At 34.6% G+C, this 12,288-nt stretch overlaps 1 protein-coding gene across 2 annotated transcripts in view; it reads right to left on the bottom strand.

Annotated features, from left to right (window-relative positions):
* LOC123874431 (RNA polymerase II elongation factor Ell) overlaps positions 1-12,288 on the bottom strand; it is a 63,770-nt gene that overhangs the window by 32,047 nt on the left and 19,435 nt on the right. For both annotated transcript variants that reach the window (XM_045919757.1, XM_045919758.1), the window contains exon 2: positions 9,954-10,001. In XM_045919757.1, coding sequence (XP_045775713.1) covers positions 9,954-10,001 — 48 coding nt within the window. The remainder of the gene's footprint in view (positions 1-9,953; positions 10,002-12,288) is intronic.

Here is a 12,288-nt window from a genome sequence, read left to right on the forward strand (position 1 = left end):
TATAAGTAGGTATATCTAAGTATCTACCCATTACCTACTTAAGAATTTCATAAAGTCATAGGAAAAATAGTTTACTGGTACTGACGAAATAAAACATTTTTGAAATTCCAATTTCTAATATAAGTATTAAAAATGTGAATTTCCTTATAATATGTTGTAAAGATAAATTCGAAAATACCATAAACCGATAAAATAAGCTATTCCTATGTTATCTATTCTTATTAAAATTATAATCTAGATAGAACTGTTAGAATGATGTAGATACATACATATTTTATTACTTCCGTGAATGAAATCTAACTATTAATCAAAACTAAGAGAAATACCTAGATCTCTTTATACTGGACTTCCATTCATTCAACAGGCTGTCCTTGCGGCGAATGTAAACACCATTGTTTGATCATGTGGTTGGGTCCATTAAAATTGAAAGGCATTTTTAGCGGGTAAGATTTGTTATTTTTTTACTTTATTTTTAGGTTTTTGCGGTAGATAGAGAAAAGGAAGCGGGCAAGATTGAGTGAAGGCGTGGAAGATGATCAAGGGTAGCTTACAGATTTAATGGATCGGATCAAGAAGGCTGGAGTCGGGTCTTATGTAGAGATGAAAGAGTTATCTCGTGAACGTAATTAATATGATGGTCTACCATACTGCTGAAATCATGCGTCACTGTCATCTTTACAGGCTTTTTCTAAGACGATAAGGAAGCGGGCAAGATTGAGTGAAGGCGTGTAAAAAGATCAAGGTTAGGTAGATTTTATGAGTCAGGTCAAGAAGGCTGGAGTCGGATCTTATATAGAGGGGAACGAATTCACCCGTAGACGATACCTTGCTGCTGAAGTCGCGCATCGTTGTCATCTTTCCAAGCCTCTTTATCTTTTTTTTTTTTTCTTTTTCGGCAAGATTGAGTGAACGCATGGGACGAGGAGATCAAGGGAAGGTAGATTGTATGGGTCGGATAAAGTAGGCTGGGGTCGGATCTTATGTAGAAGTAGGTGAAAGACATGACGCGGTTATGTGACGGTCTAACGCTGAAATCGCGCATCGCTTTTATCTTTCCAGGCCTCTTCTATGGATCCATTTTCTATAGTTACCAACACCTTAAAACAATTTTGCTTCTCTACTGAGCAGCTGAAATTGCAGCTGTAGGCATTGCCCTATTACTTACTTCGTCGTGACATTCTTGGCTGACCGGTCGTGGTCATCATGAAGCAACGTCTTTGAGGGCAGATGTTATACGCCTCACGAGCATTCGCCACTTCTCCCTGCAGGCTGACAGCCTGGTACACTCGTGCAGCAGACTTAATTTGGTCGATCCATCGCATGGGCCACCTTCCTCAACCTCTGGTGCCCTCCACCTTGCCCTGCACGACAAGACGCTTGCCCTATTACTTACTATTGTTTGTAAATCTTTCTTGTATTTATATTTTGTCATAGTTTTAAAGCAATAAAGTTGTTTAAATAAATAATGTATCTACAATCTACATACAGTTGCAATTTCAGAGCAGTTAATAGCCGAGTTATATTCCACGACCAAATTAATACACCAGTTAGAACTAATTAATACAACTGTTTGATTAATTAGATAATTTTGATTTTAGTGGTTTTAGCATCAGAGCTACCCTCCCTCCGTTTTGCTTGGATAGAACTAATGATTTGTTTTGGCGACATCAGCTCCCTATAGATTTAACAAAGCGCGTAACATTCGTTTCAGTTAAAGAAGTTTCATGTGCATAATATTAAAGCGAAATCCTGTTTTCAAGGTTCACAATAACGGACTCTAAAGGCGATGGTGTAAATAAAGTGACTCCGGAGGGCGTCGACCCGCCGGATCAAACCGTATTCAACTTAGGTAGTTATACCTACTACATCAATAAATAATACAATACACAATTTTGCATTACTACATTGGGTTCATTGTACATAGATAACTCGGTGATTCATTAGAACTGATGGCATAGATAATATTCGGTATTGCTGTCATGTGATACTAACGGAAATCAGCGGTTGCAATTTGTTTTGATGTTTTGCGCAGTGTTCGATGATAAAATAAAATAATAATGTGATAAAAATAAGTAACTTAGCACAAATTAGTAACTTTTGTACGGTAGATTCTTAACGAATAAGGACAGGCGAAAGATAATTTACAAGTGTAAATTAAATATTTATAACACCCCCGACAAGTGAAGGTTTCAGTAACTAGAAAAGAGCTGATAACTTTCAAACGGCTGAACCGATTTTCTTGGATTATAGCTAAGAACGCTCTCGATCAAGCCACCTTTCAAACAAAAAAAATAAAAATTAAAATCGGTTCATTAGTTTAGGAGCTACGATGCCACAGACAGATTACACAGATACACACGTCAAACTTATAACACCCCTCTTTTTGGGTCGGGGGTTAATAATCCTAAAACCACTCAGTTTAGCGCTTTTCTTAGATCTATACAATTGTAACAAAATATGTTGTTAATTACTAAATCATATTGAAGGTACGCATTGAACATGTAGGTAATAGAAATAATATCTTTTGTTTGTAAATTTTATTCTAATGTTAAAAACAAAGAAAAACAATACTCTATTAAAACCCCTAACAGGTTTTGGGCCAGTTCTTTAAAATGCCAATTTAATAAGTAATGAAGTATTAATTTAATTAAGTTAGTAATTTTAAAAACCATATTGATAAGTATGATTTATTTATTTATAATAATACTTTAGTTGGTATGCCGTTCTACTTGTAAAACTAGAAGAAGAACGTTAAACTACTGTCGAAACTTATTTTGTTGTAATTTATAGAAATTTTGCATTATTTGAACGAGAAAGGAAAGTGATCAATATAATTAAGTATGGGATACGAAATTTTATGTTAAATCATAAATTTACTACCAAGGGTCACTGGTAGAGACCTACAGATAGAGATGATAGAATAGAATAAATAGAATAGAGATGAAGAGATACACCTCTTATAGAGATAAGTGTTTCCCTGTCCACTTTTTCTTTCTTTTTTCCTTTTATTGTCACAACTTTCTGGTACAAAAAAATAAATTAATTATAATGAAATACTTGTACATTACTTACACATAAATATAAATTACATAACACTAATAAAATAAAATTCTATTTTATGTTTTTATTTATATGAAGTATTAGGTATTACGAAATAGGAATCTATTAAATATTTTGTCTTACATAAGCCAGTATTTTAGGTCTACTGTAATTGTTCTACCTTGTTGATTTTTTATTCGGTGGAATTCTGACAGATGTCATTTTATACATAGGGTGGGTTATTTGTGTTAAGAACAGGGTTACCACCTGTATTTTACCACAAATCATCCGAAATTCCAGTCAACATAAAAAAGCCCTAAGCCTAAATTAATATTAGAGATTTCTTTGAAAGTGGAAATCCGTATAAATGAATGACAGCAATATAAAACGATAGGATCACATTCAAACAGTCAAGATGAAACTCCAATGACATGATGGTATGAACAGGTCGAAATAAAAATAGTGGTCTATTAATTAACAATTTAATATTTTACTCCCTTATAAAGATCCTTAGAATTCATATCCTATTTTGTATTTAATTTGAATTTGTTATACTTTTTTTTTGTGGGAACTAGGTATTATCTCTGGTAACATTAAGAAACGACAGCATGGAATTAAAAATCAGACGTGAGTAGCTCTGAAGGTGACTAAAATTTTAATCGTTTTGTGCTTTGGACATCTTAGCTACAGGAACCTATGAATTTTAAGCAAGCTAGTGGATAAACAAAATAGCGGATCGTACACTAGTAATAATTGTTAAGGGGACATCGGTCGACGCACCTGGGAGGTGCATTCGCATGCTCGCTAGGCGACTGGAACTGTTTCTATTTTTACACCCTCCACAAACTTATTTACTATTCTGGTCCGCCACTCATTGAATTGTAGTTATTATGTGCATGTTGGATATGTGCCAGCGAGTCGGACCTAACATCACCGATACCGAGATATTCGAAGAATTATATTACGATGACGATGGCGGTTAAGTGGTTCACTGAAAATTATATCGGGACTATTTCTGAGTAAGTTTTCTTTTTTACGCTAAACAAAGTCAAGGCTGTATTATCTATATTATAAAAAAGAAGCAACAAATGGTTTTGTAAACAGTGATTTCTCTGAGAAAGTTAATTTTGTGCCTTTTTGTCCGCCTCTTCAAAGTCAGATTTATTTTAGAATTGTTAAAGTATTTTCGGTGAAGACAGAGATATATAACCGATTTTTTCTTGCCCAAAGAGCCAGTGTGACCTATAAGTTAGTCAATAAAACCTACCGTTCGTGATATAGGTAACTAATTTGAACAATTACCCGATACTTTTAGAGCACAAAGTACCTACCTATAGATATTTTGAAGAAAAAATTAAGCCAGCTCAAACTCACTTTTTTGTCGAAGTATGCCCGACTAGTTTCAGACCCGTCCGTTTACAATGAATATCACTTACGCTTCAGCTTATATAACTGCTAAAACATTTGAAGAAATACAAAATATTGAAACATTTTAATAAGTATAATAATATCGTTATCTTTTACCCTAGACATATTTGGTTGCTGGGCGAGCGCTTGCACCTCTGCGTCAGACAGGTTATACCTAATCGTACGATACGTTAGAATAGATTTTATGTAATGCCGCGATGATATTCGTGTACGAAAATAAAAATAATGAGGACAATCGAGGTCATTTACATACGATATGGACAAGTGAGAAAGAGCAACAGAGGAGATCACGTCAAACCGGCGAGCGGGCGACGGTGGCTAACAGAACCGGTCCTCGGCGCCGCCCGCTGCCGACGGGCCCAGGATCGCCCGAGGATTATCACCTTGTAAACAGTGTTGCGTTACGTTTTCAGGGTTCCGTAGCCAAATGTCAAAAAACGGAACGGAACTGTCCGTCCGTATGTCACAGCCACTATTTTCCGAAACTATAAGAACTATACTGTTGAAACTTGGTAAGTAGATGTATTCTGTGAACCGCATTAAGATTTTCACACAAAAATAGAAAAAAAAAACCAATAAATTTTGGGAGTTGCCCATACTTTTTTTCATCAAACCCATACGTGTGGGGTATCTATGGATAGGTCTTCAAAAATGATATTGAGGTTTCTAATACCAAGAAACAGTTAAAAATTATTTTGCTATAATCCGCCAACAGGATAAATCTGTATGGTCAAACATGCAGTTACAAGCTAAGCACCGCTTACCTCCCCAACCAAGCAATAAAGCCAAGTTCCCAAGCAAGCACTGCCACCACCATTCACATGCAACACCACACAAGACTTTTCCACTACTCTCGACGCACGTTTCGCCCCGACACCGGAGCATCCTCAGGAGATTTTGACTTTACAATGCTGTATTGTCAAGTCAAAATCTCCTGAGGATGCTCCGGTGTCGGGGCGAAACGTGCGTCGAGAGTAGTGGAAAAGTCTTGTGTGGTGTTGCATGTGAATGGTGGTGGCAGTGCTTGCTTGGGAACTTGGCTTTATTGCTTGGTTGGGGAGGTAAGCGGTGCTTAGCTTGTAACTGCATGTTTGACCATACAGATTTATCCTGTTGGCGGATTATAGCAAAATAATTTTTAACTGTTTCTTGCTAAACATGAACTTCCGCAAAGTAACGCCTGATTCTATCCAATGTTTCTAATACCATTTTTTTCTAAACTGAATAGTTTACGCGAGAGACATTTCAAAGTAAGATAACTATACCAAGTGGGGTATCATATGAAAGGGCTTTACCTGTACATTCTAAAACAGATTTTTATTTATTTTCATGTATTTATTTTTATGTATAAGTTTTTGATTTATCGTTCAAAATGTTGGAAAAAATACTAAAGTACGGAACCCTCAGTGCGCGAGTCTGTCTCCCACTTGGTCGGTTTTTGTTACAGCTAAGTTAATGCGACTTACAGCATTGATCGATGGGGGTGTGACCTGGTTGCGATTGTTTATATTGGTAACCATTGCATAGTTAAACAAGGTTCCAGAAAGGTTCATCTCAAACTGAGAAATTCTCCTAAATCTTAAACATTTAGGTTCTAGCCAGAAACAGGTGTTAGTAGTTGAAATAAGTAAGTCTTAATTACAATCTTATTGTAATTAAGACATACTTGTCTACTTTCAATTTTAGTGCCTCATTATGAGAAAGTGTGGTCTATTAAATCTACTACTGCAATATCGAATTATTTGACAAGAACCTCATCAAAAGCTGAACTAGGAAGTAGAGGTAGGTTAAAAACTTTACAGGTGCATTGCATCCAGTTACAGCATTTAGTTAATCGATATATACTTAGTAGGTAGCAATTTACAAAAGCAGACAATCTGATATAGCGGGATGGACAGGTTTTTATTATTGCAGTAACGTCGCCGTGAAATATATGCGAAACGTCGTTATGTGCGACGCTTCAGGTCTTTAAACGCGCCATTCTAATAGTTAACATATTATTATCAATTAAAAATATTACTCTCGCTATAAAACGCACATTCACGTTATCGTAGTTTTCAGTGCCAAGTTAAATAGATTTAGCATGTAGAGTCGCTTGTGGCTTCGAACAGAAAATTGTAATTACTATCAAATTTCAATTCAAGTCTTGTCTAAAGGTGTACCAATTGGAATCAAATTGTTTTACCCATGATGAGTTTGTTAATACTCTGTATAGCGATTCTGTATCGCAGGATTTCAAGAAAATCCGGATAAATTACGAAACTATCAATACCATCAATACTTCCTCGGTACAGGATCGCGATATCGCGTATCGCATGATAATATTGAGGATTTAACAGGACCCAATGCCACGAAGGATGAAATAGATGCAAATTGTAATTCTAAACAAAACACCATAAACGGGTGTAGATTAAGATTCACTGATCTCTAAACGTAGTTCTTCTGAGAGCGAAAACGGCACTAGTAGTAAAGATAACATAAGAAGAAAAGACATACCATCGCGTCTCTATAACAATCATCCCACGTTTTTGTCAGGTGTTAAAAAGAGCAATGTAACTAAAAAGACAACAACGAAAACGTTTTTTATTCTTTAGCGATAATAATCAAATTTTATCTCGACAATTAACCAATGAAGCGCGGCTAATTCACTTTTCGAAATAATTTTAGGGTAAAAACTTTTATAGAGCAACCACAACGACAAGCAGCAAAACGAAATCGGTTAAGTGGGTCATCATATAATTTCGCAAGCGTATCGAGTGCCGCAAGCGTTAACTGGTACACCCGAGGCGAGTCAAGGCCCGTGCTGACGACGTCTACTGCTCCTGCTTCTCACTACCTTCTTGTACATAGCTGACTTGGTAAACCACGCTTTATCTACTACAGGTAACGTGAGGGTTCACGAGGAAAAGATTGATTACGAAAAGAAAATTATTTTATTCTCAGCAGGTTGAATAACTACTTAAATTGTTTTTTCATTTTTTTTAATAATAAAATTACGAGCAAACGAGCAGGCGGGTCACCTGATGTTAAGTGATTATTTTTATTAAGCGGTATTGATGCGGATTGTAAGCTACTAAGGGATGACGATACTAGAGGCCAGTAAGTAATTAAATTACAGCTGTTGTTTGGAAGACCTCCATTGTAAATAAAATTGTAATATGCATGTCATTCATTAAGTATATTTACTGTTTACTATACTATTACTGTGAAAATATTTTGAATTTTGAATAGCGAGCGATTTACTCTCATCCATAAAGGCGTTCCATTCTCGTCTCTAAAAACATTTATAAATCACAACATTTATCTGTAGTCTGTCGATAAAATGGAGTCTAAGTTTACGCTGTGTCCTTAATTATAATATAATGTGCACATATACATTATGAATTATATATAATATAATAGTATAGTGTATATACATGTAAGTGCATTATACACACAGAAAGCTTCAATGTCTAGCTGAGAATTACTTGCTTGTTAAATAAAAAGCTAATTTAATTACGACAAAAGGAGCTATAAACCAAAAGCTGGCAAGGAACTACACTATTAAAGTTCATAACGGGATATTTTACGTCTTTGGGTAACGATCACTAAACATATTTTATAAGCTTGCATATTCTATTTAGTGTAATTGCAATTATATAATTATTATTATGCAATTGCATAATAAACCCTGTGAAACAGTAGACTCTGAAATTGGAAATTTTTGGGCTTTAAATAAGTAATTGCTTAAAAATTAAAATGGAACGTGGAACTTTTAGTTTCACTGATCATTGACCACAATCAACAAAACGATAAGAAAAGCCGTCGTCGTTGTGAATTGTTGGTATAACTTGCAATGGACTAAGAGATAATGTTTACCTACATTTAAGAGTAAGATAAAAATTGTTACTTATGAAATGAGTTAGAATGGACTGAAATATTATAATTTAATTTTCTGGAAACATATAAGAACCTTAATTTTCACCGTTTTCTACATTGAATTAAATTTAATAAAACGGCTATTTTGAACAAAAATCGTTTTCAACAAGCTGCCCAACCAGACACTGGCTATCAAGTTATAAGCAAAGGCTACAAATCATTATTTTAGGCACTCACTAAGAAAGGATTTTTGAAAATTACACACCCAAGAAGGTAAATAGGGTTTGAAACTTTTCATGTAATTCCGTCATTTTTCAAGGTATCCATGAAAATTAGTACTTGGGCTTTCAGTTTAAAATAATGAAATACATTTCACATTCCAACTTCTTACTGATTTTCAAAAATTACACCCGAGCGAAGACGGGGCGGGGCAACTAGTAAATAATAAATAATAATATTATAAATAGCACAATGAAATACGCTCAAAATACTTTCGTAATTTATTTACTTGGAGCCGGGCGTACATCAAAATATTATATTGCAGCTCTGGTACCGGGGGTCTTACACGCATATTGATTTCGTAATGGCCATCTTTCCTAATAAAGTTATACTGATAAGGTTATACAGTGTTATGTAAACTGTATGGATAAATACGTGTTATTATTGTGTCATCAATCATAATAAATCTAAACTGAGTAAAGGTCGTAACTGGCGAGTGATGATTCGTAACTCGCAGAACTCTTTGTTGGATTTCGTAAACCATAAATTAGTAGGTTTTGTTTAGGTTATAGGTCAGTTTAATAGTAGCCATAATAATGGTTTGAAGAGAAGTTTCCTCAGCGTACATACAAAGACAAACATATCAAGTCAAAGTCAATGGAATGTAGATAGATACATTCTAGAATCAAATATCTGTGTGTGTGGTTTGCCAGATTTCCGCAAAAAAGTGTTGTTTTAAAAATTCGTATGTACATATTTCTTTCAACCCGCGTATGTGAACTTTTAAGACTATACTCCAAACAACGTAATTGGCTTCTCATTTAAATATTAACCAATCACACTCGATATTATTTTGTAAATACGTTCTAGGAACTTAATATGTTAACTGTCTCTTGTGTTTTTCTAGATTTCCATTAATTTACATTTATACTCCGTTTCAAGAGTTTAATGTGTTCAATCTTCAAACCCGCGTAAGTTTCAAACTATGTACTTATTTTGGAAAATCTGACAAGATACAGACATAGATATATTATATAGTTTCTAAACCGTGCAGGCCTACACAATTACATCGAGTTTGATTGGTTAATATTCAAACGAGAACCAAACTAAGTTTGTATGGAAGGAGTGACGGAGAGACTATTATTTTGACGTGAATATTATTTTGCTACTAAGGAATAAAATATTGGAATAAAAGATAGGTGGTAAAATACGGAGTTAACGGAAATCACTTATCTCATCTTAATATTTAAAACACACAGACAGGCAATAAAGTGATCCTATAAGGGTTCCTTTTTTTCTTTTGAGGGCAGGGGTTCGAACCCGAGACATCTAGTTAACGTTTGCACCGCTGCTTCATGACTTTAAAACTAATAGTAGCTGATAAGTAATAAAGTATGACATAAACTTACCCCCTCATTATTGGGTAGGAACTGTATTTTAGGTTTTGCCAATTTGTCCTGAAACAAAAAGAAGAAACTTGTTAGTAAATTAAAATCTATATTGGCAATCTCTAACATAGGCAATGTTATCCTACTATCTATTATATCCATACAATTTCCAGTTTGTAACAAGATAAAAGATTGTTCACAGATTTTCCAGATTGTGAATTCACCAAAACATCACTGATAAGCCATAATTATAATTAATTTGCAACCTAAGTATAGACCTTGCTGACTATCTATTAAGAGGTACGGTCATTACTATAAGCAACTATGTATATAAGACTTTTCGACTATGGAAAATATTATGGTTTAGTTTAATTAAGTAAATAGGTCTTTAAACCGTTAATAAAATGCGTAAAAAATGACTTCCCACGCGCCATTTTAACTTTGTGTCAAATATCATGTCAAAAGTACGATTTTAGTCCTTATTTTAAAGTTGAACCGTATCTTTGACATGATACTTGACTCACAGAGTTATGGCCCGTGAGAAGTCATTTTGTGCGGACTATATTATATCACTGAAATAGCATATCCGCAAGATAGCAAGATAGTCAACCCCAACTTGTTGCACTGTTCGTTCTTATTCTTAGCACAAAAGGTATATATGCTTAATTAAATGGAAAAGGGAAATATTAGTCAGAAACAGATATGACCTCAAAATTAAAAATGTGAGTACCTATAGGTATAAGCAATGCTCTACATTTCACCTGGAGACTAGTGAAATCTTACTTAATACCGAATAAACTACCTACCTGCTACTCGTTATAATACGCAACGCATAGTAGTTAAAATAAATTATATCTTCGTAACCACATAGCGCACGAGAGGTAAACATTGCAAAATCTCAGCATAACAATATTGACTTGTGATAACATATAAAGAGGCCATAATCAATTATTATTTACAATAAATACATACACGTAATGGACACACTTGAAAACAACTTTATGTGAGACCGTTTCTATGTATCGCGTTACCTCTTGCCTACCTAGTTCTTATAATTTCTATAAAACACCTTTTGTCAGCGGTTTTGCGTGAATGTCTTTGGTGTTATTAATACCTTATAGGCCTAGTATAACTGATGCCGCAGCTTCGTCCGCGTGGATTTAGGATTTTAAGGAATCCTGTAGGAACTTTTGATTTCCCAGGACAAAAGTAGTCTATCCGTAATAGCCCGTCCCCGGGATGCAACTTGTTTCTGTACCACGTAAAACATTTAAACGGATGATCAATAGAGGTACTCACCTACATAGATACAGAGTAGGTACATTTTAAAGAATCATTATCTCCAACAATAAAGAAACAAAGTCGATGAAAATTTTTCGGGATTTTCGTGTCAATTTAGATAAAGATTAGGTATATTATAATATTTCAAGTGGTGATTTATTACCAAAATTGACGTCTTTGCAATTACTTAAGTAACTAGCTATCCTTATATATGTTCCAAAATGCAAATAAAGCACATACTTACTAAGTAAATTACTATATAGATAATGAATTATCGAATTGGAGAGGCAACTCACGCACAACATACGGAAACGTTTAAGTGCGGAAACCAGCCCAGAGAGGAGAAGAAGAAGAAGAAGAAGGAAGAGAAAGAAAATAACTTTTAGGAAGTCATGAAGGCGCTGCGGGATAACGCCAAGAGTAAGTATCAAACATAATAGGTATATAACCGCGAGGTTGGTGGTGGTAAGTAGCTCATTCGTTCAAAATTGAATGTTAATATCAATACACAATATATAGTACATCAATATTGACTTTGAATTTGAAAAATCGATAAATAACATTGCACCATTATAACTATTTTAGGAGAAGTGCCGTGGAAAATACGGTGACGCAATGATACGGGGACTTCAATAAAGCAACGGTTTGCTGATAGCATCCGGACAATGTCATAATAATGGTACAATTTTCATACACCAGTACCGCGAACTATGAAGTATGAATCATAGTATCTGACATTGCTGCTTTTCATAACCAAGTGTGAATTAAGGAAATTAATTTATGAAGACCAACTCTGTTAGAGTTATTGTAATGATTCTACTGTATAGCTAGGTATAAAACGGCTGAAATTGAAAAGAATCTTATTATTTAAGAGCGTTCCAAATGTTAGATTTTTTTTGGACATCTATTGGACAAAAAATTTAAAATCAGTCAATTAAGAACTTTGTACTAGTACACATATCTAATAGTAAACATAATAGTTTTTGATTTATCATGCAAAATGTCGGAAAAAATACCCGAGTACAGAACCCTCAGTGCGCGAGTCTGAATCGCACTTGGCCGGTTTTTTTCTATT

Source organism: Maniola jurtina, chromosome 18 (assembly GCF_905333055.1).
Source record: "Maniola jurtina chromosome 18, ilManJurt1.1, whole genome shotgun sequence".
Classification (NCBI taxonomy): Eukaryota; Metazoa; Arthropoda; class Insecta; order Lepidoptera; family Nymphalidae; genus Maniola; species Maniola jurtina.